Raw genomic sequence first — 27032 nt, forward strand, 5'->3', positions numbered from 1 at the left:
GATTGTCTATTGTTGTGACTTAGATGAAGATCAGATCACATTTTATGACCAATTTGTGCAGAAATCCATATCATTCCAAAGGGTTCACATACTTTTTCTTGCAACTGTACAACGATATATGAGTGTATTTCAGGACAGATCTCACATTTGCTATCCCTGATCTGCAGTACAAGAGCACACGTATGGATATAGGCAATATAAATCATACAATTTACACATCTGTACAAATCTGTATAGAGCAGAGGTCCCCATCCTGTACTATCATGAGAGCCGCCGTCCAAACATTGAGCTGTATTTGACTCAGGTCAAACACATGTAAAAAAAAAAAAAAGGTGACATTTGAATAATGAAGGAGAACTTGTCGCTGCGAAAAATGCCACATGGCAGTGATGCTTTGTTAATGTTCAGTTTGTCAGTCCACATTATAGTGCCAGATGTCTCCATAATATCATCCTGACCCAGAAGCCAAGTGACAATGATGAGGTCCTTAGCCTGGTACCACGTTTCATCATTGCTGTGACATCCCATGTGTCATTGATCCACAAAAAGCATCTGCAGCTGTCACCTGTTGGAAAGTCAAATGCGGGGGGGGGGGGGGGGGGGGGTGGCACATATAGGCACTGGTTGGGGAATGCCGGCTGATATAGTTCCTGATTAGGTAGCCCAGGCCGCCAGCATCTGCATGTCATCATCATCTTCCACCCTCTTCCTTGTCGACACTGCTGACACAAAAGGAGTATATTATTAACAGAGGAATTCTTTGGGTACATCCACATGGTCAGGTTTCCGCATGCAGTTTTGGAAGCCAAAGCCGGAAGTAAATTGAAAAAAGAGAAGTTGTATCTGTCCACTTCTGATGCTGACTTCCAAAACTGCATGCAGAAACCTGCCTGTGTGGCCGTACCCTTACCATCTGCTTTGTAGTGCTTCTTAAAAGAGGTTGTCCCATGTGACGCCTTCCACGGCGCTCCTTAGCCCCAGTGCACTGCAATGGGAGTTACGGAAACATAGGAGCGACGTTCTCATCTTGCCGTGGAACTGGTGAGATAGGACTAACCCTTTATGATAAATTAATCTGGTCCTTGTCAAGGAGACTATGTTTGCACTAAAATGTAATGGCAGTGGTCACGCATGCACACAGGGGACTCATAATCACTGGGAGTCCTAGCAGTTGCACCCCCCCCATGATCATACACTTATCACCTATCCACAGGATCGGTGATAAATGTAGTTTGGACAATCTCTTTAACCCTTTCCAACTACTTAGGGTAAATATACGTTGGGAGTCAGGTATTTAAAGATGGTGCCCAATCGTGAGCGCAACTATTGCCCATTGTTTGTCACTTTGCCTCCCCCAAAAAATGGAATAAAAAGTGATTAAAAAGTCTTACACACTCCAAACTGGTATTAATAAAAACATTAATTGTCCTGCAAAAAATGAGCCCTTACATAGCTCCAAATTTGCGGAACGGATGCGTATCCATTTAAACGGTCGTGTGAATGCACCCTTAAAACGCTAGAAAAACTTTATTGAAGTGGTATCATTGTAATTGTACTGACCTGGAGAATGAAAGTAACAGGTCAATTTTACCACATAGAAACCGCTGTAAAAACCAAACCCATAAAACTGTGGAGTAATTGTGTTTTTATTTTATAATTCCACCCCAATAGTGCCATTAGAAAGTACAACTTGTCCTGCAAAACACAATCGGTTATATGAATGGAAAAATAAAGTTATGGCCCTGGGAAGGCTAGGAGTAGAAAATGAAAAAAAAAAACGGAAAATGGCCCTGTCCTGCAGGGGTTAAGGCCCCTCTCACACACATACATTTTTGTGTTCTAAATCACTGCAGGTTTGTGACTCTTTGAACGTCATTGCGTCTAAATTTAGGCACAAGTGACGTTTCTACTCCGCCCTTGCCATTTTCTGAAAAGGGAGCCTGGCGATGATATTGTGTGGGCTGGGCTATCGGTCCTGGCACATTCACCATCATTTCTGCCAGTTTTCTGTCCCCGACACTGCTCACCCCCACAACGCTGCGTATGTACTTTCCAATATTTGGCTATTCTAAAGTTACATTTGGCCAAAGCGTTTTTTAACTAAAAATTGTGCGAATCAGTGAAAAATGCCACTGAAAATACCACAAAAAGAAAGTGACAGGGCCTGATCTCTATCCTCCAGGCGGTCTGATGATGTGCCACCGGTGCTTCCTGACGTTTGGCTCCTGAGGAGGTAGAGGGCCTTTGTCCCCTAGCACCAGACCAATAACCAGAAAATATAGGGGAGATTTAGCAAAAACGATGTAAAGGAAAACAGATTCCAGCTTTCAATTTTCAAGGCTCCTATGGTACGGACGACTAAGCCAGTTTTCCTTTGCAACCGTTTAGATAAATCTCCACAATCGATCCTAAGTGCAATTTTTGGGGGGTTTCAACTCGAGCCCATGATACAATTCAGCAAAATCCAGTGAAATGAGAAGAGTTACTCACGCTCTTTGTGCCTCCACTTTTCCCACTCCTTTCTATGTCTGGGAAATGGAGTAACATTTCATCTAGATGACCAGAAAGAGCCCCAGGAGGACATACCGTATAACACAGGTCAATATAATACTGTACCATTGTGTAGATTGTGGCACATGGAGCAGCTCCATGGGAACACCACATTAACTCATGTGCCAGTCTAAAACAATACAAAGTGGTACCCGACTAAAGATGGATGGAGGTAAAGACTGGTGGGGACACCACTCACAGGTGGGTATTTAGGGAGATTTGTTGGTGCCAATACCTTGCTCATACATCTACGTAAATTCCTTCTTTACTAATTCCATCTCGGGCATTAAAGAGCTGCTTACCTGGTCTGGATGGTAGTTTTGAGGATGGCACGCTTGGTAACCTGACATTGGCCATATGTTTGTTGAGATCTTCTTGTTCTAGTTCTTCTAATTCTGCCAGTAACTCATCCTGCAAAAAAAATCTAAGTCTTTACTGGCATAGTGCGAACTCACTTGCATACAGTTTTTGGACCTGCAGACAGCGCAATAAAATGTACCATTTGTGAACTGTTTTTGAGGTCTACAATGTGATTTGAGCAGTTTTACATGAGTAAAATAGATGAAACACTCCCTATAACATATAATTATATATCAAAAAAATGGGCAGCACTCCATGAAATAAAAAAGTACAAAAAAATCTTTATTTACCCAAGCAGGACATGCATGTCCTGCTTGGGTAAATAAAGATTTTTTGTACTTTTTTATTTCATGGAGTGCTGCCCATTTTTTTGATCTCTATCCATTGGATTTGCTTATATCCACATTGGGCCAGCTGCACCCTCTTGTCTGCATCAGATACAGTGGCGGAAATAATTATTTGACCCCTCACTGATTTTGTAAGTTTGTCCAATGACAAAGAAATGAAAAGTCTCAGAACAGTATCATTTCAATGGTAGGTTTATTGTAACAGTGGCAGATAGCACATCAAAAGGAAAATAACTTTAAATAAAAGATAGCAACTGATTTGCATTTCATTGAGTGAAATAAGTATTTGAACCAATACCAACCATTAAGAGTTCTGGCTCCCACAGAGTGGTTAGACACTTCTACTCAATTAGTCACCCTCATTAAGGACACCTGTCTTAACTAGTCACCTGTATAAAAGACACCTGTCCACAGAATCAATCAATCAAGCAGACTCCAAACTCTCCAACATGGGAAAGACCAAAGAGCTGTCCAAGGATGTCAGAGACAAAATTGTAGACCTGCACAAGGCTGGAATGGGCTACAAAACCATTAGCAAGAAGCTGGGAGAGAAGGTGACAACTGTTGGTGCGATTGTTCGAAAATGGAAGGAGCACAAAATGACCATCAATCGACCTCGCTCTGGGGCTCCACGCAAGATCTCACCTCGTGGGGTGTCAATGGTTCTGAGAAAGGTGAAAAAGCATCCTAGAACTACACGGGAGGAGTTAGTTAATGACCTCAAATTAGCAGGGACCACAGTCACCAAGAAAACCATTGGAAACACATTACACCGCAATGGATTAAAATCCTGCAGGGCTCGCAAGGTCCCCCTGCTCAGGAAGGCACATGTGCAGGCCCGTCTGAAGTTTGCCAATGAACACCTGAATGATTCAGAGAGTGACTGGGAGAAGGTGCTGTGGTCTGATGAGACCAAAATAGAGCTCTTTGGCATTAACTCAACTCGCTGTGTTTGGAGGAAGAAAAATGCTGCCTATGACCCCCAAAACACCGTCCCCACCGTCAAGCATGGGGGTGGAAACATTTTGCTTTGGGGGTGTTTTTCTGCTAAGGGCACAGGACAACTTATTCGCATAAACGGGAAAATGGACGGAGCCATGTATCGTGAAATCCTGAGCGACAACCTCCTTCCCTCTGCCAGGAAACTGAAAATGGGTCGTGGATGGGTGTTCCAGCACGACAATGACCCAAAACATACAGCAAAGGCAACAAAGGAGTGGCTCAAGAAGAAGCACATTAAGGTCATGGAGTGGCCTAGTCAGTCTCCGGACCTTAATCCAATCGAAAACCTATGGAGGGAGCTCAAGCTCAGAGTTGCACAGAGACAGCCTCGAAACCTTAGGGATTTAGAGATGATCTGCAAAGAGGAGTGGACCAACATTCCTCCTAAAATGTGCGCAAACTTGGTCATCAATTACAAGAAACGTTTGACCTCTGTGCTTGCAAACAAGGGTTTTTCCACCAAGTATTAAGTCTTTTTTTGTTAGAGGGTTCAAATACTTATTTCACTCAATGAAATGCAAATCAGTTGCTATCTTTTATTTAAAGTTATTTTTTCGATTTTCCTTTTGATGTGCTATCTGCCACTGTTACAATAAACCTACCATTGAAATGATACTGTTCTGAGACTTTTCATTTCTTTGTCATTGGACAAACTTACAAAATCAGTGAGGGGTCAAATAATTATTTCCGCCACTGTATATATATATATATATATATATATATATATATATATATATCACCAATGATAACCCAATTGCATGGAGGTAATGATCTGACTGTGTGGTTTACTCCACCTGCTGGGACACAGTTGTATGGAGGAATCTAGAAAGGGAATATTTCTGATAGCAGACAGTTACATATCTCAGAACATCACCAGCCTTTACCTCATCAAACTCCTCACCAAAACCAGAGGGGCGAGAAATGGCTTCAGAAATTTCTTGTGCTACGTCCTGCTGTTCGTTGATGTCCTGCATCAATTCATCGATCTTATCCAGATCCCTGCAGGTAACAACATTTCACGTATTATAAAGAAATATCATGCTATAAAATGTATAAAAAGAGAAAACTTCAAGTCACAGTTAGAGCCTCCATTGAGAATGGACATGTCCTTAATTAAACCGCGAAATCTGTCGTCGGCCGGTTCGGTGAATGATATCCTCTTTACGGGTAAGAGCACAAGAGAGAGCTTTTACTTCTCACACATGAATCATTATTTTACGCTCGCCGTGAGTTCTGTGTTATCTGTATTCTGCAGAACGATCAAGAAGAACAATGAACGAGCAAGTTGAGAGATATTTTATTGGATGACTCCGAGTACATACCGGATATCACTATGCGGCGTACAGTTCATAGCGTACACAAAGCAAATACATCACAATTGCAGCCCTAGTCTGGGATGATTGAAAGCGCAGCTAACAGGCGAGAATTTCCACAAAATGCTGAAGAATTGCCACAGTTGCTCTGGCGGGGTTATTGAATATCAGGGTCACAAAAGCAATTATGATACTTTTATGTCAAGGTTGCTGTAAATGAGCTAAAAAGTCAGGATACAAATAAATTCCTTTGGTAAACGACTTACCTTGTGAACTGCTGGATGTTAAATCTTTGGGGAAAACACAAATCGGACCCCCCCTCCCCCTCTCCTCTATTGTGTGCTTTTGAAAGGGTGGTCGGCCGGACACCAGTTTGGGGGGTACTTTTGGTTGGCTCTGTTCACATTTAGCTCCGTTCAAGGCATTGCGCTCTGCCAGCCAGCATCCTTTTCTATACTGATGAGAGGCAAACACCCCAAGATAGCTTTTTACGGATGGATATTTCATTTGGCTGTTTTCCATTGTCAAGTTCCAAGGGTTGTTAAAAAGTTGGACTCTGACTGCAATTGCTGTAATGTTATATATTTTCATGTGTTTGGGCCATTTATTCCAGCTAGAGAATGTATGGTTGGCAATGGTTGGCAGGAACAAGGCTAGCCACCCTGTTCCTCTCATCTTGGTAGGAGTGGGCTCAGGGCTGTAGCTATAGGGGGTGCAAAGGTATCAGTCGCTACAAGGCTTAGGAGCCTGAGGGGGCCCAAAGACCCTTGTGCCTCATAAGAAGACACCGGTATTATAGAAATTGCACGCTGGGAGGGCTGTTATAGATTTTGCACTAGAACTCAGAATCTTCAAATTACATATCTGGCTGGAGGAAAGGGGTTAGGTCAAGAATCTGGCAATGGGGGGGGGGGTTTACATTTTTGCCTCAGACAGCAGGAGGGCTATGTGCTTTATGTTCCTTGCCACAAATCATTGAGGGAAGGGGGGCCCAAGCTGAAGTCTTGCAACAGGGCCCATGTGTCACGGCTGTATGTGAGCAACAATAGTTATACACAGTACAGAGCAACTGACTGGACCCAGAACTAGGGAGGATGAAGGGTGACCCCTGTCCGACCCTCAACGCTTTCCCTATTCTGCTAAAGCACATGCCCGGATCCAAATGGCGGAACGAGGCATGCCCACGTGCCTAAGACTAATGACCACTGTAACCCCTACAATAGTGGAAGGGGCACGGCCACCAGTGCCCTACTCAGTATATGGAGGGAACCGTGGCCACCTCAGATCCAGTCAGAAAACAAACAGGAATACAACAATGTCTGCAGACTTAGCTGAAGGTGTTGCAGCCGCAGAGAAGACGGATCCAAGGACAGGCTGGCAATATCCGGAGTGCTAGCTGCAGCAGAACACAGGTCCAGTGAACTGATAGCTACAAGTGAAGAAACTAAAGCAAGAGCTACAACTGAAGTGAGAACTATAATCCACATCCTATCATAGGAGGAGGGGTGATATAAAGAGAGGGAAATCAAACACATGAAGAACAACTGTGGTGAAAGAAACCAAAAGTAAACAGAGTAGTGAGAACTCCTCCCAGCTCTAGTAGTGACATCATCACAGGGGTGGAGAAACAGAGCTGTGAGAACGTCCTAAAGCTCTGGTAGTGACACCATGAGCCTTTAGCTACAACCCCGAGTGGGCTGGTACTGCTTCCTGCTGGGAAGGGGAAATAGGAAGCACATGCTAGAGCTCCTACTCCTAGGGACCGTATCCATTCTCTTGTAAGACCATCACTCCAGAGAGATCATCAGAATCAAGAACACCTCATCCGAGAAGCTTCAGTGTGCCTAAATAGCAGGGTGATCAGCAAAAACACAGCTTCACAGACCCGGTGAGGGAAAACAGGTCACGCACCCATTGCCTAGAACCACCAGGCCAGACAAACATCAAGCCTATATCATACAGTGGACACATATATCCACAAGTGCCTTCTAGTGCCAATCTAGTGCCAACCACCCACCCACCATATCTTCTCATCTGGTGCCAGAAACTGCACGTTGTACTTAATACTGCTGGAGGGGCCACAAGTTTTATTTTGCACTAAGTAAAGAAAGACATTTATATGTTTACTTCTGGCCTGATTCTTCAAACCACCAACGGGAGTACACGGTGAGACAACACCTCCTCAGGGCCACTCCCATCCTCTGCACTAGTGTAGTGTACGGGAACTGTAATACCCGTCACTACCAAAGTGTCACTTGGTGTGCTGTCGTCCCTCCTAATTATGGGGAAGTTGTTATATGTCAGTTTTATAAAATGTCATGTAATGTATGTATTTTTCTGTTACTGAAACTTGCATGTACAGGCCTGCTAGGGGTGTCATTCCAGCTTCTAGTCAATAGAGGGAGCTAGGGAGCCCTAGTTTATATAAGACCCAGTCAGGGAAGTGCAAGGGAGACGGAGTCTAGTGTCTGTAATCGACAGTTGGAGATTAGACAATGTCTGAGACAAGTCCAGGCCTGAAGCCTGCTGTCCAGGAGAAGATTCCCTCCTGAATTCCCATATGCAGAAACAGGAATATGTTAGATCAAGAACCTGAGGAAGTGTCCAGAAGCTGAGAGAGACAGAGGCAAAGATCAGGAAAGCCAGAGGTACTCAGAAAGACAGAGGAGGTACTTATAAAAGCCATAGCCAAGGATATAAAGCCAGAATTAGGTTAATGGGCCTTGGTGAAGAATTGCTGTATTCCAGGATCAGACAGAATTAGAGTGCAAGCTCCTGTGCTGCAAGTCCTGTGTTCAACACTCTGTAATTACCCTGCTTTAACTGAATTGCCTGCATCGACCGAATTGCAAAATCGACTGTATGCTTAGGAACTGCATTTCCAATATTGTCTCTGCTTGCAAAACTACTAAAGTTGGAGTTCTGTTTTAAGACCACGTTTCCTCGATTTATTCCTGTATCCGCAAACGGCGTGCCACCGTTTACTTGGCACTGGCGTCACGAACTATCTTTACCTATACCTGCCCTTGCAGAGAGTCAGCTGTACCAGGTTAGTGTCTATTGCACTACATCACCCAGAAACACCTACTACACACAACTTGAGTACGCTGCACCTCTCTTTTGGCGTCACGAACAGGATACGCACGCTTTATAGTGCAAGAAGCGTGAACTTTGTGCCTTATACAGTTGCCCTGTGACCAAAGTGACAAATTACCTGTTTATTGAAAGTGGACTTTGTGGACTGAAAATCATACCCAAAGTGTACCAAAAAACTCTAAAAAGCGCTGTGCAGTGTTGCGCTACCAAGAGGAAGAAAATCGCCGCATTGGAGTGTGGTTTTGTGGACTTTTTGCAATCCTGCTTGCTGTCAGTGAATAGACAGCGTTTATACCCAAAGATGGCTGCCGGGCTTGCTGAATTTACTGCTGCGTCACCTTCATCCCGAAAAGGCGGGAAAAACTGGCGCCTTTCTGAGGAAAAAGCGGGAAGAAGGTCAAGGGCAGGCGCCACGGCTTATCTGGACATTTGCATGTCTGCCAGCATGGACACCGCCTTCCATATACTGGAATACCTGGGGGGCGGCTCCCCAGTGCAGTGGGAGGAGCTGGCTACTCTGATTGACGCGACCCTATCGCTCTCCTCAGAAGGATCGAGCATGTTGGAAAGTGAACAGAGCGTTGCTGCAATGTCCGCACCTGAAATTGCAAAGATGTCCAGTGTTGGTGTAGAGCCAGAGGAGGCTCCACCGGCCTACGCTCCGGGACCGGAGCAACCCGCCTGCCGCCCAAGGGAGAAAGAACCCGAGCCCTACTATGGCTCGTGGAGGGACTTTTTCCAACCATCTTTCAAATGGTCCTCCCTGATGGCGGAGATCCGAAAGGCCGCTATCAAGCGGAATACAAAGACCAAAATCATCTATGAGGAACTAACCAAGACCATACATGAGAAGCATACGCACACCCAACCCCGCCTGGAAAGGAGAAAGGGAGTGGTGCTGTCATTTGACAAACCCCGTGGCTACGGGTTTATTCAGGACTATCTAACTGGCAGAGACCTCTATGTTAATCGAAGGTCTGTCAAAAGAGACTACCTCCCTTCGTACCAGCACAGCCTCCGCGAGGGAGAGGAAGTGGAGTACACCCCTGCCGAGAGCCTACGAGGCCCTTATGCAACTGCCGTGACCCGTCCCAAGCGAGCTCCTGAGGACTGGGAGGCAGAAGAAGGAGAAGACTACTCTGGCTGCGAGCGGGAACCTGAACGCTCTCCAGAGCCGGCCCATCACGCCTTTCAGGAGCGGAGCTCCTTCATTGGGCCTAATGTCTTCTGGCAGCCAACCGTGTTGGAGAAATGGGTGAGCCCCTATCCTTCCCCCGAGCTGCCTCGTCGGGAGAAGACAATATCGGAGCTGGAGCAGTTAAAAGGACTTAGTGCTACCTTTCAGAACATCCGGATGGGACGGAGACCAGACGCATCGCCAGAACCTGCAGAGGCCGAGTCCGCACCATCGGTGACTGTACCTGCGCCGGCGGCGCCAGCAGAGGACAGCGACTCCGACACAGAGAGCATCGGTGAGCAGATCGTCCGGCTGGAGGAGAAGTTGCGGGAGTTGCGCAAGACATACACCGCCAGGATCGAGACACCGCCGAGGAAGGATGAGGTAAGGGTGCCTGTCACCACCCGTAGACCACCTTCTGTTGCCACCGCTCCGTCAGTGCCCCAGACCGGACCCGCGATTGCCGTAAACTGCTGCACCCAGAGCACCGGACCGCTTGCTGCGGCGGTGCCAAGCACGTTACACCCTGCAGTGATCATGCAAGGACCGGCACGGTCCACCAGAGGGTTCACCCCTAGGCCTAACGGGCCAATACCTATTAGGGGCCCCTTTACTCTACAGCTGCCCCCTGACACTGTTATGTGGGCCCATCTTCCTGTAGAGGACTACTACAGACGATACTTGCCAGCGGAGCCGGGTGGTTATGAGATGCCACTGTAATCAGCCTGCTAGGCCTTTGATTTATGTTATTGCAGAAGTTTGATAATAACCCTTCCAGGACAGGAGTCCTACGTTTCTGGTCCTTTGTTGCGGCTGCCAGTTTGTCCACGGCTCAGTGGTAGGTGTTGACCACTGAAATCACAAAGTCAGCAAGGCCACGTTTGTTTCCAGGACCTCCTGCCTGCTTTTGTACCCCACACCAAGTTGTGCCTGTTCCTTTAGTTGCACCTTTTACCCTTCACCCCCTTTTCAGGTTGATCAGGGGTATTACAGCACTTGTCTTTGCTGTCTTTTTATTGTGCAACTTTATACTAAGGAACCGTGCCCGGAGACAGACTCAAAAGTACCTGAGCCTCTGAGATTCTTATTCTTTTAAAAGTAATGTGCCCAGAGATGGACTCCACCGCATGAGAGCCTCTGTGATTTAATAAGAAATAACCTGGGTACGGACTCATGTTTGTTCTTTGAGCCTCCAAGAACTTTTATACTGTTTTATCCATTTTGCTGTTCTATCATGGACTTATTCATTGTCATGGACTATCCTGGTTATAATGTTACACTGTGCCAGGTCAGCGCCCCCGTTCCATTCACTATCCTGAGAGAAGAGAACGACGCCCCTTGTCACTACCCTTCACTTTTGCCAATTGGACCTGATGTAAATGTAAATGCAGATGAATTACATGTATGTATGCCTGCATGTCTCTATTTTCTATTTCAGGTAGAGATTCCAGTTGGGCGACCCATGATAGAGTACGAGGTCGTACTCAGCTTAAAGCAGTGGGGTATGTAGTGTACGGGAACTGTAATACCCGTCACTACCAAAGTGTCACTTGGTGTGCTGTCGTCCCTCCTAATTATGGGGAAGTTGTTATATGTCAGTTTTATAAAATGTCATGTAATGTATGTATTTTTCTGTTACTGAAACTTGCATGTACAGGCCTGCTAGGGGTGTCATTCCAGCTTCTAGTCAATAGAGGGAGCTAGGGAGCCCTAGTTTATATAAGACCCAGTCAGGGAAGTGCAAGGGAGACGGAGTCTAGTGTCTGTAATCTACAGTTGGAGATTAGACAATGTCTGAGACAAGTCCAGGCCTGAAGCCTGCTGTCCAGGAGAAGATTCCCTCCTGAATTCCCATATGCAGAAACAGGAATATGTTAGATCAAGAACCTGAGGAAGTGTCCAGAAGCTGAGAGAGACAGAGGCAAAGATCAGGAAAGCCAGAGGTACTCAGAAAGACAGAGGAGGTACTTATAAAAGCCATAGCCAAGGATATAAAGCCAGAATTAGGTTAATGGGCCTTGGTGAAGAATTGCTGTATTCCAGGATCAGACAGAATTAGAGTGCAAGCTCCTGTGCTGCAAGTCCTGTGTTCAACACTCTGTAATTACCCTGCTTTAACTGAATTGCCTGCATCGACCGAATTGCAAAATCGACTGTATGCTTAGGAACTGCATTTCCAATATTGTCTCTGCTTGCAAAACTACTAAAGTTGGAGTTCTGTTTTAAGACCACGTTTCCTCGATTTATTCCTGTATCCGCAAACGGCGTGCCACCGTTTACTTGGCACTGGCGTCACGAACTATCTTTACCTATACCTGCCCTTGCAGATAGTCAGCTGTACCAGGTTAGTGTCTATTGCACTACATCACCCAGAAACACCTACTACACACAACTTGAGTACGCTGCACTAGCTCCTTAGGGCCTCACTGCTGATGGTTCACTTTTCCAGGGAGACATCTCTTTGCATATTTCTTTCTCCCATGGAGCATTGCCAATAAGTCTCCATACACAGCTGGTCTCTTTAAGGAGAGCCAGTAGCATGGGTTAAAATATACAGAGTTTTTTTTCTGGTTGTTTTTCGCTTTGTCTTCTGTACATATTCTGCCAGTTTTATTACTGATATGTGACACTTTTTTGGTGCACAGTACTGATCTTAATTATACCACCCAAGAGGTAAGAAAAAGTAGGGAATGTGTATGTTTTTCCGCCAAAGATGTGCCAAATCTGTCAAACAGCTTGCTCCACAGTGGTAGATTTGGCATATCTTCTGACTGCTCCTTTTATGCTTAATACATGATTAACAACATTAGTACATCTGCCCCATTGTACCAAAAAACTAAAAAAAAAACACTTATAGCAAAACACAGATCAACAATACTGCCATGTAAACAAAGAATGTACTGTATGTGTGCACTTGTAGAGGTCTTGGCTGAATGTGACATGAAACCCTAATCAGTGGATTATTTGGAGAGCATGCTTCCTATAACATTATGATATTTCAGGCTGTTTCCTCTAATATGGGACAATTGGCGACCACCTCATATGGGTTTTTACTTGTGATTGGCACATTCGGATTATAGGTTGGACTGGTGTCTTTTTTTTCAACCTGTTGTACCTACAATCTGCTTTTGATCCTAAAAATACAAAGAAATACCTAGCATTCATCTTAATGTCCATATAGTCCTTTCTCTTATGTTGGAATTGGATGAACTGGCATGTTTCCGGATCATACATGATTAAGGGTAGTGATGTACTTACATGTTTTGGTGGACTGTTTTCATAGCTTTGGCAGCATAACCCATGTTTTTCAAAACCTCTGTGTTGGTGTGGGAATTCTCAAGAGCTTCTCTCTGGAACTCAATGGTGGACAGTGTCCCATCTATCTGTGTTAACTGCTTCTCCAGTCTCTTCTTTTTTTTCAGTGCTTGTAATGCAGCTGAAGAGAGAAATACATTGACATATCGGATAAGGCTTGACAAATATGCAGTAAGACATGTGGACATTAGGAACAGGGCAAATACATGGTATATGACTTTGTAATCTGGTTATCATCCAGATGACATTTTTTCACAATGCATCCTGCCCTTGCAGTGTTCCACTACAGAGTACAGGCACACTGCAAAGGGCAACAGACTGTATTTCCATGTAAAATATTCCATTACTGTAAATAAATGCACATGGTATTAAAAGGCCATATTCACCCCCCCCCCCCCAGCCCACTAGATGGAGCTGATGTCTCTCTCTCTCTCTCTATATATATATATATATATATATATATATATATATATAAAGCAAGATCCTAGACTGGACACTGAGTTTGTGTAGTCTAGTCTGAGACACAAGATAGAGCAGATGCAAAAATGTAGAGCTAACAGTTTAGCCTGTCCTGGAACAGGTACCAGCAAAGGCAAGGCCAGCAAGAACATAAAACCTACAAAAGCAGGCCAAATGAAAAGAGAGGTGTAGTGAAAGTCCAGTAGAGATAAACTGTCTGTAAAGGATGTATTGGCCTTACAGCACGTGTTCAGGAGTTTTCCTCCAGTACCTGAAGACATATTTAAGCAGCCTGATCACCTGTGTGAGAAGTACCCACATCTTACAGAAAATTGCAGACGTGTACTGTAAGTACAGCAACGTGTTCGCAAAAGGGGCAGAACTTAGCCTGCCTTTAAGTGTCCGTCCTGTTGGTTGCATGAAAAAAGCAGTGTGACATTCCATGCTTGGATTCTTATACTAAAGTCAACTAGAGAAGACTGCTAACAAACACTTTGACCTAATAAATTACCTGTGCAGCCATGTTTTCTGTGAAATTTGTGTGAAGTGCATTTTGCGTACCAACTGCCAGTCCACTGCATGCCAAGAACTGTCCCGAGGTGTTTGCATTTGAATTATTCAGTAAAGAACTGTTCTGCTGCACAAGTACCTCAACTGCTACACCGCACAATTTTGGCATCACGAACCAGGACTCTCATTTGCACCTAAAAACCATCAACATCAAGGGCACCTCAATCATCATCAGGAAGGAGAACCCCAGAATCAGAGCATGCCCAAAGGGAAACATCACTGCATGAACCAAATGAGCATTAGAACCATGAGTACTGCCACTTCCATCTGGCCACACACTCACTCATACCCCTGCGGTATGGCAGGTGGACAGAATTTTGGCATGTATAAAGTCCATGTACTTTCACTACCTCCAGTTGATGTAAGGGTGGAGAAAAAACACTCATGCATGGCACCAGTATTAGCTGAATGGACAGAGCAGACAGACTGTCATGATGTGTCGATGGACATCAAGAACATAAATCACAGCAATGGTTTCTTTCAAGGGTGTTTATTTTTCAATGGGTATGCGGCAGAAGATTTTTATATTGTGCAAACGTTTTCGGCCGTATCTGGCCTTCGTCAGGCACTGTGCCGCTGGAGGTAAACAGGGGAAGATGCTGTTATATGAGGAGCCTATGGCCGCCGAAATGTGCATATAGACGCATGCATATAGACCCATGCGTCTATATGCACATTTCGGCGGCCATAGGCTCCTCATATAACAGCATCTTCCCCTGTTTACCTCCAGCGGCACAGTGCCTGACGAAGGCCAGATACGGCCGAAAACGTTTGCACAATATAAAAATCTTCTGCCGCATACCCATTGAAAAATAAACACCCTTGAAAGAAACCATTGCTGTGATTTATGTTCTTGATGACTACGGGGTTGGGAACCCTATCTACAGCAGCAATTAGCAGAATAGCCACAAAGTTTGGTACAAAAGTGTCGATGGACATGACACCTCCTCTTGCTGATGATCCTTACTACCTATCTCATATTTTATTCTAAGAAAAAAGATATGGCAAATGTTAGCAATTTGCATATTGAGAATGAATAGTATGGATTACCATGGGTGCCTATACCATTTTTAAAACATGCAGAAAGACTTTGGTTCTCTGGTTACAAGCAGCTGATCAGCTTCTGGCCCACAGCTTCCTACAGTTTTAAATTGAAAAAGACAACAAAGTACACTCCAATGTTACTGCAACCAACAGTAGAAGTCTTTTTATTATCCATATATAAAACATGACTTTTGTACTCGGATACAAAACAGTCATTTTCCTTTAACTAATCTTGGACGTGTGTTTTTTTTTTCTTTTTTTAAAGTAGACCGACTGGTTGTGCCCATGATTTACTGACTCAGGGTGTGACTGCTGAGCTATAATATCTCAGGCCTTCTGCAAGGAGGTTAAGGCCAAGTCTCTGAGCAACATTCCAGGTTGTTGTCTTTTAAAATAGAAAAAAAGAAATGCATTTTCAGTTCTCAATCAATTCTTGTCTCAAAGGTTGTGCGAAGTATATTAGGGATGAGCTCTATGGTCCATTTCTCTGACTGCCACCAAAATTTGACTTCAAGAAGTGCAGCTCTTTCTAGTTGACTAATTACTTTTTGATCTGTGGCCACATAGTATAGCTTGAAGATAGCTAACATCTTTTCACAGAAGTCTCCTAGGGTATGGGGTTCCACATGTACCGTGGGAGCCATGGTGCCACAAAATAGTACAACATAGTAAGTGCCATTATGCATGGAGTTGCAGCAGTTGTTGCAGGATTGTTGCAGCTTGGCTTAACGATGTTCTCGCTGTCAGACTTGGTTAGGGATGTGCTCTGGATTATTCAGGTCAGTGGGAGGTAAATTGTGCAATGTTGTGGCAAGTTGCTAGAAGCAACAGGAGCATATTTGGTGTGTAACCCCTTTAAGAGTTGCAGCTACAGCACAATTGATATAGTAGAAGTATGTAGCAATTTTAGCAACATCCCCTAGACACAGTTTTTTATGGTTACTAGTGCCAGTGGTACTGACTCAAATCAGTTGGCACTCAGTTTTTGGCTCCTGTACTGCAGTATCTGTGCAGTGGCTCCATGTGCCTGTTTCCAAGATGGCGGCGGCCTTGAACTTCCAGCAGGGCAAGTTGCTTTCTCTGTCCCCCAGGAATTAGTTGTGCCTCTTTAGTTCCGCTTGTTGGGCTGTAGTTTCCTTTGGGTAGGTGGGCCATTGCTTTTCCCGTTCCTTGCAAGGTGCACTCTCTCCCGTTCCCTGCGCTTGAGTAAGTGGAGTTTCAGCGCTGATGGCACGGATCTATAATGGGCCAATTAACTCCTTGTGGGCTGGCGTGCAGTGACGTGATTCCTTGACAGCAAGCAGGGTAAGTAATAACACCCAGGATGAGTCTTTGCAGCACAGTGTGGCTGTAATATTCACAAGACACAAATATTCTTTAGGGCTTCCAACCCAGTAGTAATGCCACTTGCTTGATAGGACACAGAGATTTGTATCCTGTTTATGACACCAGAATATAATATGCAAGTCCAGGAAAATTGGAACAGAGGATGGGAGTAGGAGTAGTAGTGTCTCTGATAGGGCAGTGATAGGAGGGTGCACTCTTTCATCCCTTGAGGCACAACCTGATGTTGGGGCTCCTGCCTAATGGTAGTTGAGGTGCTCTTGGTGTTGTGGGTTTGGCGCGGGTATAAGGCAGGCGATGTAGGTGCAGTGGCCGCCGTATGGAGTCAGTAACCAGGTCAGTTTTAGAAAATAGATAAGTCTTTCTTTACTAAAGTGCACCAATGGTTGTTGTAGTACAAACCGGATTCCAAAAAAGTTGGGACACTAAACAAATTGTGAATAAAAACTTAATGCAATGATGTGGAGATGGCAAATGTCAATATTTTATTTGTAATAGAATGTAGATGACAGATCAAACGTTTAATCCGAGTAAATGTATCATTTTAAAGGAAAAATACGTTGATTCCAATTTTCACGGTGTCAACAAATCCCAAAAAGTTGGGACAAGTAGCAATAAGAGGCTGGAAAAAGTAAATTTGAGCATAACGAAGAGCTGGAAGACCAATTAACACTAATTAGGTCAATTGGCAACATTATTGGGTATAAAAAGAGCTTCTCAGAGTGGCAGTGTCTCTCAGAAGCCAAGATGGGTAGAGGATCACCAATTCCCACAATGTTGCGCAGAAAGATAGTGGAGCAATATCAGAAAGGTGTTACCCAGTGAAAAATTGCAAAGACTTTGCATCTATCAACATCAACTGTGCATAACATCATCCGAAGATTCAAAGAATCTGGAACAATCTCTGTGCGTAAGGGTCAAGGCCGTAAAACCATACTGGATGCCCGTGATCTCCGGGCTCTTAAACGACACTGCATCACAAACAGGAATGCTACTGTAAAGGAAATCACAGAATGGGCTCAGGAATACTTCCAAAAACCATTGTCAGTGAACACAATCCACCGTGCCATCCGCCGTTGCCAGCTGAAACTCTACAGTGCAAAGAAGAAGCCATTTCTAAGCAAGATCCACAAGCTCAGGCGTTTTCACTGGGCCAGGGATCATTTAAAATGCAGTGTGGCAAAATGGAAGACTGTTCTGTGGTCAGACGAGTCACGATTCGAAGTTCTTTTTGGAAATCTGGGACGCCATGTCATCCGGACCAAAGAGGACAAGGACAACCCAAGTTGTTATCAATGCTCAGTTCAGAAGCCTGCATCTCTGATGGTATGGGGTTGCATGAGTGCGTGTGGCATGGGCAGCTTGCATGTCTGGAAAGGCACCATCAATGCAGAAAAATATATTCAGGTTCTAGAACAACATATGCTCCCATCCAGACGTCATCTCTTTCAGGGAAGACCCTGCATTTTTCAACAAGATAATGCCAGACCACATTCTGCATTAATCACAACATCATGGCTGCGTAAGAGAAGCATCCGGGTACTGAAATGGCCAGTCTGCAGTCCAGATCTTTCACCTATAGAGAACATTTGGCGCATCATAAAGAGGAAGGTGCAACAAAGAAGGCCCAAGACGATTGAACAGTTAGAGGCCTGTATTAGACAAGAATGGGAGAGCATTCCTATTTCTAAACTTGAGAAACTGTTCTCCTCGGTCCCCAGACGTCTGTTGAGTGTTGTAAGAAGAAGGGGAGATGCCACACAGTGGTGAAAATGGCCTTGTCCCAACTTTTTGGGGATTTGTTGACACCATGAAATTCTGATTCAACATATTTTTCCCTTAAAATGGTACATTTTCTCAGTTTAAACTTTTGTTCCATGATTTATGTTCTATTCTGAATAAAATATTAGAAGTTGGCACCTCCACATCATTGCATTCAGTTTTTATTCACGATTTGTATAGTGTCCCAACTTTTTTGGAATCCGGTTTGTACATCCAACGGTGTTAAAACACAGTTCCAAACAATTCTCAGTACAAATCTTACCAGTTGACAATGTGTGGATATAGGCCAGAATGGGGATTGTACTACTCCTTCCCTTTTGCTCTCCAAAGTCTCTTACTGCAGAATCTAAGGTTGGCAGTAAGGTTCTTGCAAACTGAACTGTAATTTCCAGATTAAGATACGGTTGGCCAGTCCTGTTTGCAAGTGTGAAGGGTGTCTTAGCAATGTCTCTTTCACTGCAGTAAAGTGCCATTAGCTTTAAACAGCAAATACCTTATTGACTGACTACAATGCTTGGCCATGCAGATTCTGGACCTTCTTGCTTCTTACTTTCTCTTCCTCTGTAAAGAGATGGGCTTCATTCTGTGGATCTCACAGCGATAGTAATTTCTCGTAAATTCAGGCCTAGTACACTGGAAATGAGAACATGTATCTTCCTATCACTTCCTCAGCTCACACTACTCATGGAGCTAGGGACAGATCTAAGTCTCTCCTCTAACTTTCTAAAGGGGCACAGTCAGGATTATTAACCCTGACTGATCCATACAGAGATATGCTGTCTCCCATTGACTTCCATTGTACAAAATAAACATTTGGTCACACACATGCCTTGCCAGAATAGAAAAATGTAGTCAACTATGCTTTAAATACAGTAAAAAATAGAAAGTGCACACTCTTTTGCATACATGAGGGACATAGAAATCTAGGTATATGCTTGATAAATACCTTACATCAGAAGAATTTCCAGAGGTACACACTAAGAGCGTATTGCTGACACACCGTTCACAGATCCTAAATATGATGAATAAATTATCCAAAAAAGTCTTTTAAATTTAGTGATGTTAGCCTTTTTGGAGAGTTTAGTTGTTTTAGAGAGCCTTAAACAACAATACTGGATATTATCTACCGTAAGACAAGTGTTAAGCAAATTATCTGGGAGCTGGGAGTAAATAATTTTATAACATAGGCGAAGAGGAAATTAGAAGGCAGCAGTGAAAACACTTGTAACGGATCTCCTGGCACCCCGACTGGGTACCTCCGTTGATGTATGCTCCTAGTGCTTCCCGAGAACTCCAAGCACTCAACTTGACACTATAACCACCACAGACCCCACGAACTGCCGCAGCTTGGTTGGGGTCTCACCGTCCTCCACTCACGCTGGACCCAAGACCGGGCTTCAGTTTCCAGTGGGTGAACCTCTCCTAAATCCAGAGAGCAGGAACCATGAACAAGCTCTTACAAGAGCTTATACTCAGGGGAGTATTGTGATATAGCAATCCCCAAGAGTGTAGTTATCCCATCCCCCAAACATGAGCCAAAACTTCTTGAAGTGGTAAAGCAGGTCTCTTTATTGAACACACAAGCATTGACTTATATACACATTTTCCAACAAGGGTACCACCCCCGTGGACCTGGTTGGGAACTGAGGACATAAAATAGCAGCCAATCCTTTACAGTTTAAACACAAAAACTATACATTCAACAAACACAATGGCATTGTCTGTGACGCAATTAACAAACACAATGGCATTGCCTGTGACGCACTCAATAACAGAATAGGCATTGTCTTTGACGCAATCAACAAAATACAATTACCAAAACACAATGGGCTCTGCCTGTGATACAATTGCCAAACATAATGGGCTAACTTAATCACTCAAAGGCAGAAAACACACATTTTTCCCCAAAACACAGAAAACACCTCAAAACCCCATATATCCCCATAATTTATACATCCATGGATAGCTCTGATCTGGGTGAACAACATATCCAAAAATCACCCACATCCGATCAGGGGTTCCCGAACTCCATGGATGTCACATTTGGCCGACTGCAAGCATGGCTTTCATGCCCAAAACAGTTCCACAGATTTAGGCTTTATGGCCGGTCTACCTTCTCCTTCAAAGTTAGCATATGGGCCATAATCCTGAGGCAAGAGGCTGGCAAACAGGCCCCTCCAAAACCCAGTGGAGAGGTTATTTTCGCCACACATCTCCCCCTCCCAGGGAAGACTAACCAGATACCTGACCTCACGCCGGTCGGTACCTGAGTTAGTCTGGCAGCCCACACCACAACCAAATACTGGACCTGTTGAATTTGGTAGCCTGTCTCTGTCCAGTGAGTCCACTAAGGTTGTGTTGGTAACTGGTACTCCCGGTCTCTGTGTTTCTCCCTGGCTTGGAGTGGAGGTTGCTTTGTGGGCAGGGATCAGCGATACTCTGCCCTGGTGCCAGTGCATCAGCTAAGCTAGTCTGTGGGGAGTCAGCCTCTGGACAAGAGGATAGGCGAGGGCAGAGGCCAACTGTGCTCTGCCCAGATGCCAGCTCTTCCGCTGGGGTAGCCTGTGGGGAGTCAGCCTCTGGACAGGAGGATAGAGGAGGGCAGAGGCCAACTGCACTCTGCCCAGATGCCAGCTCTTCTGCTGGGATGGGGTCAGGCAATCCTACCCCCAGGACCTTGTTGCGGATCGGCTGTGGAGAGGCGGGATTGCTTAAATCCTCCTCCTGGCATTCCTGCGGGGTTGGTGGGAGATCTGTACCGGCTGTCCAGCATCCCTGTAGGTCTGTTGCACAGACTGCGGTCCCATCTGCACCATCGGAGCTAGGGGTGCTGTCCCCCTGTGGTTGGGGAGAGAGAGACGATGCTCTCCTCTCCCTGCAAAACATACTGCCGCTGGGGAGCAGGACCGACCGCCCAGCATCCCTGTAGGGCCGGTGGAGAGATCTCAGGCAGAAAACACACATTTTTCCCCAAAACACAGAAAACACCAAAAAAAACCACATATCCTCATAATTTATACATCCATGGATAGCTCTGATCTGGGTGAACAACATATCCAAAAATCACCCAGATCCGAGCAGGGGTTACCGAATTTCATGGAAGTCACATTTGGCCAACCGCAAGCATGGCTTTTCTGCCCAAAACAGTTCCACAGATTTAGGCTGTGCGCCTGGACTTCTCCTTCAAAGTTAGTATATGGGCCATAATCCTGAGGCAAGAGGCTGGCAAACAGGCCCCTCCAAAACCCAGTGGTTGTTCTGGTGGTTATTATTATATGGCTATGGTCGGAAAAATAAACAGTCACAAGAATTTTAGAGAATGTCTGGAGCAGTGGGAGAGGTGACGGAAATAAAGGGTTGCTGCAATAATGATTCCAAGTTGCTGCACTTCAGGTTTGCCCATTTAAAAAGAGGCAGTGAAAAATGAGAACTGGGAGCTGAATGGTTTTCCTTTGCACCAGTCATAATCAATTGGCAGCATTATTGAAGTAAGACTGGAATCTGCATGGATTTATAGTCATTTGTGATCACTCAAATCTTATTGAAGTGATATTTGATATTCTAAACATAAGAAATAGATAGATAGATAGATAGATAGATAGATAGATAGATAGATAGAGTAAAAGAAGGCAGCACTCCAAAAATTCAGTGAGAAAAGTGAATGGTTTATTAACCCATTTAGCAGCAATGCTTCAGCTCTACTCAATGGAGCCCTGTCACGCTGTAATGACATGTGCAAAGTGCAATACATACCGTATATAGCCAACCTAATTACAACATTGTGATTACATCATTGATCCAAAAATTAATGATTATACAAAGAATCTTCAAATATAAAAGTGCACAATTTCATTGCATAAGTCATCATCTTGATTCCAGGATTTATAAAAATGTCTGTGATAAAAAAAATCCTCATAAAATCCATATTGTGTCCATAATTTGTGAAAGGGTGTGATAATGATATAAAAAAAGCAATCAGGTGTACATGATGTGTAAATTAAAAACGTATTAAAAACGTTGAGCAGTCTCACATGGTGCCGGAGATACACAGGACCCAGTCGGCGTCAGGAAATGCAGTCTGCGCAACGGCCGCGAAGTCCGTCCTCTCGCAAGAGACGGGATTAGCAATATGAGCATAGGAGACCACAACAAAGATGGCCGCGGCTTCAGGAAAACCCAACGCGCATCCACCTGCCTAAACCGTGTAGGTACGCCCACTGGAAAAACCTAAAGCCATGAATATATATATTAATAAATCAAATCAGCCCAAAATTGTCAATGCCTGAATATATATTACACAGAGGCTCAGTTGAAGGAAATAAGGTAAACTTATGGGCCACCATAGTCTCCTATATTCCAGGTTCAGGAAGGAATCGCCGTCCACATGGTTATGCCAGCGGCGACAACACCGTCACCATGACAACCATAAAAAGCCTAAAAAAATAAACGTCCTGTATTGAAGCAGGGGGTGGAGTGTCCTCTCAGGGGTAAACCCCAAAGTAAGGGCACACCACCCAATTAGGAGAGGGAATCTGGTGTCACATTACAGACCCTAAAACCTAGAGGTCTGAATGTGGAATTCAAAGCTTTCTAATTGAGAATTTTTTTGTCACATCTTCCTACATTTCTGATTCTTTCTGATTTCCATTTGTCTAGTTTCAGACATGTGCTGTACTCTAATTTGTAGTTTGTTGTTCCCATATAGGAATTTATTGAAGAGATGAATTTGATGGACAGTCACACTGGAGTTTTCTATGTTTATATATATAGGAGACCACAGGAATTGTGTCTTATTGCTTAATAGTTGCTGGACACAGTGTCCCGACTTGGTCCCTCACATGCCCCCTATGGGACATGGGAGGTTCCGACTCACGATACGATGATCCAGTAGTTAGATACTCTTCATTCTATGCCCAATATCTGCCTTAGGTAATCAATCACATGTGATTCTTACAGGACTTGGATTAGGGTCTGTAATGTGACACCAGATTCCCTCTCCTAATTGGGTGGTGTGCCTTTCCTTTGGGGTTACCCCTGATAGGACACTCCACACCCTGGCTTCAATATAGGACGTTTTCTTTAAGGTTTGTCATGGTGACGGTGGTGTCGCCGCTGGTATAACCATGTGGACGGCGATTCCTTCCTGAACCTGGAATATAGAGACTATGGTGGCCCATAAGTTTACCTTATTTCCTTCAACTGAGCCTCTGTGTAATATATATTCAGGCATTGACAATTTTGGGCTGATTTGATTTATTAATATATATTCATGGCTTTAGGTTTTTCCAGTGGGCGTACCTACACGGTTTGGGCAGGTGCATGCGCTGTTGTAAAACTACAACTCCCAGCATACTCAGACAGCCTACAGCTATCATCCTACAGTAGGGAATTGTGGGAGTTGTAGTTTTACAACAGCTGGAGGGCCGCAGGTTGAGCATGCCTGCTCTAGGTGTAACGTCAGGAGGTGGAAAATGCAAAGACATAAATGTATAAATTACAGGTTTTACTGGGGGGTAATATTTTCCTACAAAACTATACATCAATCTGCTCAGATCCTCCTGCTCTATAACATGGTGCTCTAAGATTGCATTGCATTTTGTGATGACAGGTCCTCTTTAAGATCCCTTGGACTGTCCTGCTGTCTCCGTTTATACATCATGGCCGTCTTAGGGGTGTTACAACCTGTCTGGTTGCACTGGGAACCTCATCTGTCACCATGATGTGGGCTCCAATAGCCTGGCTGATTTGAGCCCCTTGAGGTTGAGCCTACCATATTACACCTCATGCTTGAAACTTTGAAAAGGCAGCTATATTATTTCATTTTAGATTGGAAAGTGTTATTGTATGCAGAACCATCTATTTGATGCACTATAAACCATAAAATGTGACATGCCAAAAAGATGGTTCTGCATATGACACCAACCTAAGGTGAACCTTTTAGACATGTCTTTATATCAGTTTCAGGACTTTTAGTTAAATAAGGGCTCATGCACATGGCACCACACAACCTTGTACAGGACTATGATATGGCACCAAAAACTTCTATGGGTCTGTACGGTACCTCATTCTGTATGTATCCAACAGATAGATGTGTGACCTTCTCCATCAGAAGCCACAGTACAGATATATTCTCTCCTAGAACCACTTTTGTCATATACTATGGTATGTGTTACGGAGCCGCATAGAGTACATGTGCCCCCCCCCCCCCTCTGCTTTCTGTACATAGCCTTGTCATGTGGGTAAAACTAATGAACCCCCTTTTGAAACTCTTGCAGAAAACCAGCCAACAGATGTTTCTTCAAAAGTAGTTGCTTAACGGGGTTGTCCACTTTCTAGTAATTGCTGATCAATGTGTTCGTGAGATGAATATATCGCACTTACCAATATAGTCCTTGTTGAAATTCTGCACCATTTTCTATATTTTAGCAGGTATGCTCCCTTGTTTACAAAGTCGTTTGAGCTGTCCACACAGAGGTCCTGTCCATAAGATGGCCGCTGATGGAGGGTCATGTCCAGAGAAATCACGTCCATTTGATGGCTCCTCCATTCAAACACACTGTACCTGCACTAGACTCCGAACAGAACAAGTACAGACGGCAGGTGCAGTGGCTTTGAATGGACGAGACATCAAATGGAGATGATTATCCTGGTCACATGACCCTCCATCAGTGGCCATCTTATGGACAGGACCTCTGTGTGGACAGCTTTGTAAACAAGGGAGCAAAATGGTGCAGAATTTCAACAAGGACTATATTAGTAAGTGCCATATAATCGCCTCACAAACAAATTGGTCAACAGTAGCCAGAAAGTGGACAACCCCTTTAAGGAATTGTGTAGGCCTAGACATTACTTTTCCTGGTGATAATTGTGGATTACAGGATTCCTTTTAAATAGGGATTGTTTTTGAGATATATAGAAAATGCGCTAGTGACTACCTGCAGTCCACAATATCAGTTCTCCAGACTCAAGGACGTCTTACAGAGCACTGCAGGGTGATGACCCTACATAGTGTGTAGACCACATCTGTTTCTTGGACCCATAGACACATGACTTATAGGAAGGAGGGGGCAATAGATTACACTTAATGGTAAATTTTCAGGTTTGACTGGTGGTGTACTTTACATCAGTGATAGAGATACTCTTTCCTGTATCTTTCAGTGGTATAGAGTTTCGACCAGCCAAGACAAAACATCAGTTCTCTTACTCCAAGATACTATTTCACTTCCCAATTCTCCCATTAATAATTCATTATAAGACATTCACAGACTGAACGACATTACCATGGAAGGTTTCTCCCAGCATGCACGGCAGTGTACTGTAGTATAATGTCTATAATCACATAGCTGTAATAGAAGGAAAACAAGGCACACCTTTCCTGCTGGGGCCTAAGAATAGACCCGACTGCTGTTTTCTGAGAAATCTCCTGTTTTACTTAACCCGCTGTAGTCAACACTACAATTTCTGATATTTTTTTTCTATCTGGAAATAACGTCTATTATATAAAAAGTTTAAAAATCTTATAATAAAAAAAACCTGTAAAAATACTTAAGTGACAACTACGGAGGAGTGTACCCAGCTTTCCTAGATCCCTGAGGGGTAACTGTCCATAGTTATGCAGTGATACATTTTACAGCACTTCTGCCTAACTAGCGACCATACTGGTTGTCATCAAAAACAACTGAATAGATCTCAAGCAGAAGAAAGTAGAAGACATCTCAAGAACTCATATTTAGTTGATGGGTTTTGAAGTTCAGATACTGTGTTAGTAGACACTGGTATGGACATGAGATAAAATATGGGATATTATAATGTAGAATTTGGGTTGTTGAGAAGTGGAGTTGAATTTAAGGTGAAACAAACAGCTTTATAATATAAGTGTGTAATAATTTACTAGAAGAGGAGGTCCCTCAGGCGGGTCAGGCTTCAGCCATGTCCACTTACCCCTCTTGTTCTTGGTCCCGTGCTTCCTTGCTGTAGCCAGCTCCTGTTCAATTTTCTTTTCCAAGTACTCCTGTTTTTTGGTTAACATTTCTTCTGTTTCCCGGAGTCTGAAGAGAGCTTCCTGAGCACTTGGACCCCCCTTGCGACCTCTTGAAGAGGATCCAGAGGGCTTGAAAAGCTTGGTGATCTTACTCATCGTTGTATCTGATTTACTGACCAGCCTCAGTTAACAAAATCCATCCAGTGCTAAATGATATCCTCTAGAAAGGGCTCTGAAGGCAGAGAAAAAAAACACACAGCTCTGATCCTGTAGTCAGACACCTGTCATTTCCTGTCAAGCAAAACTCGTAAGGCAACTTCCAGCAGTACAACCTGGTGTAATGGGTGGGGCGAGCAAGAACACAGTCAAGTGACTTCTTACGTAGCCGAATACCTGCAGGTAATCTCACACCTTACTAATAGCTCATAATGACTTACATATCAGAGTTTCCTTGGCTCCCTGGAACAAAGAGGGCTCTTTGTTATAGTATCGAAAGCAAAAAAATATAATATTTGACATTGGTTTCATAGTCTTCTAAAATCTGACACTGGGAAAGCTGGGTAATAACTTGCGATCTACACTGAATTATTACTAGTGTTGAGCGCGAATATTCGAATTACGAATATTTATCGTGAATATCGCAACTTTGAGAATTCGCAAATATTTCTAATATAGTCATCTTTTTTTTTCTT

The 27032-nt window shown here is 44.0% G+C and overlaps 1 protein-coding gene across 2 annotated transcripts; it reads right to left on the reverse strand.

The window, feature by feature from the left end:
* Positions 1 to 109: 109 nt before the first annotated feature.
* Positions 110 to 26655, reverse strand: CHMP4C (charged multivesicular body protein 4C). Of its 2 annotated transcripts, none has more exons than XM_040433090.1 (5): positions 26301 to 26655; positions 13104 to 13281; positions 5144 to 5258; positions 2853 to 2961; positions 110 to 722 (listed from the first exon to the last, which is right to left on the reverse strand). In XM_040433090.1, exons 1-5 carry the CDS (start codon positions 26494 to 26496, stop codon positions 655 to 657), a joined length of 666 nt encoding a protein of 221 aa, XP_040289024.1. In that variant the 5' UTR covers positions 26497 to 26655; the 3' UTR covers positions 110 to 654. The 2 variants fall into 2 exon arrangements, with proteins under 2 accessions (XP_040289024.1, XP_040289025.1); XM_040433091.1 differs by having other exon boundaries at positions 110 to 719; positions 26301 to 26653.
* Between the last annotated feature and the right edge of the window lie 377 nt (positions 26656 to 27032).

This window comes from Bufo bufo, chromosome 5 (assembly GCF_905171765.1).
Source record: "Bufo bufo chromosome 5, aBufBuf1.1, whole genome shotgun sequence".
Taxonomy (NCBI): domain Eukaryota; kingdom Metazoa; phylum Chordata; class Amphibia; order Anura; family Bufonidae; genus Bufo; species Bufo bufo.

What these genes read in the sequence shown, in the direction of transcription:
- CHMP4C (XM_040433090.1), bottom strand. Translation starts at nt 26,496, where the DNA reads ATGAGTAAGATCACCAAGCTTTTCAAGCCCTCTGGATCCTCTTCAAGA. An exon ending in CGGGACCAAGAACAAGAGGG is followed by an intron (nt 13,282 to 26,300) that starts GTAAGTGGACAT and finishes TTCTCTCTTCAG; the next exon opens with CTGCATTACAAGCACTGAAA. An exon ending in AAAACTACCATCCAGACCAG is followed by an intron (nt 723 to 2,852) that starts GTAAGCAGCTCT and finishes CTTTTGTGTCAG; the next exon opens with CAGTGTCGACAAGGAAGAGG.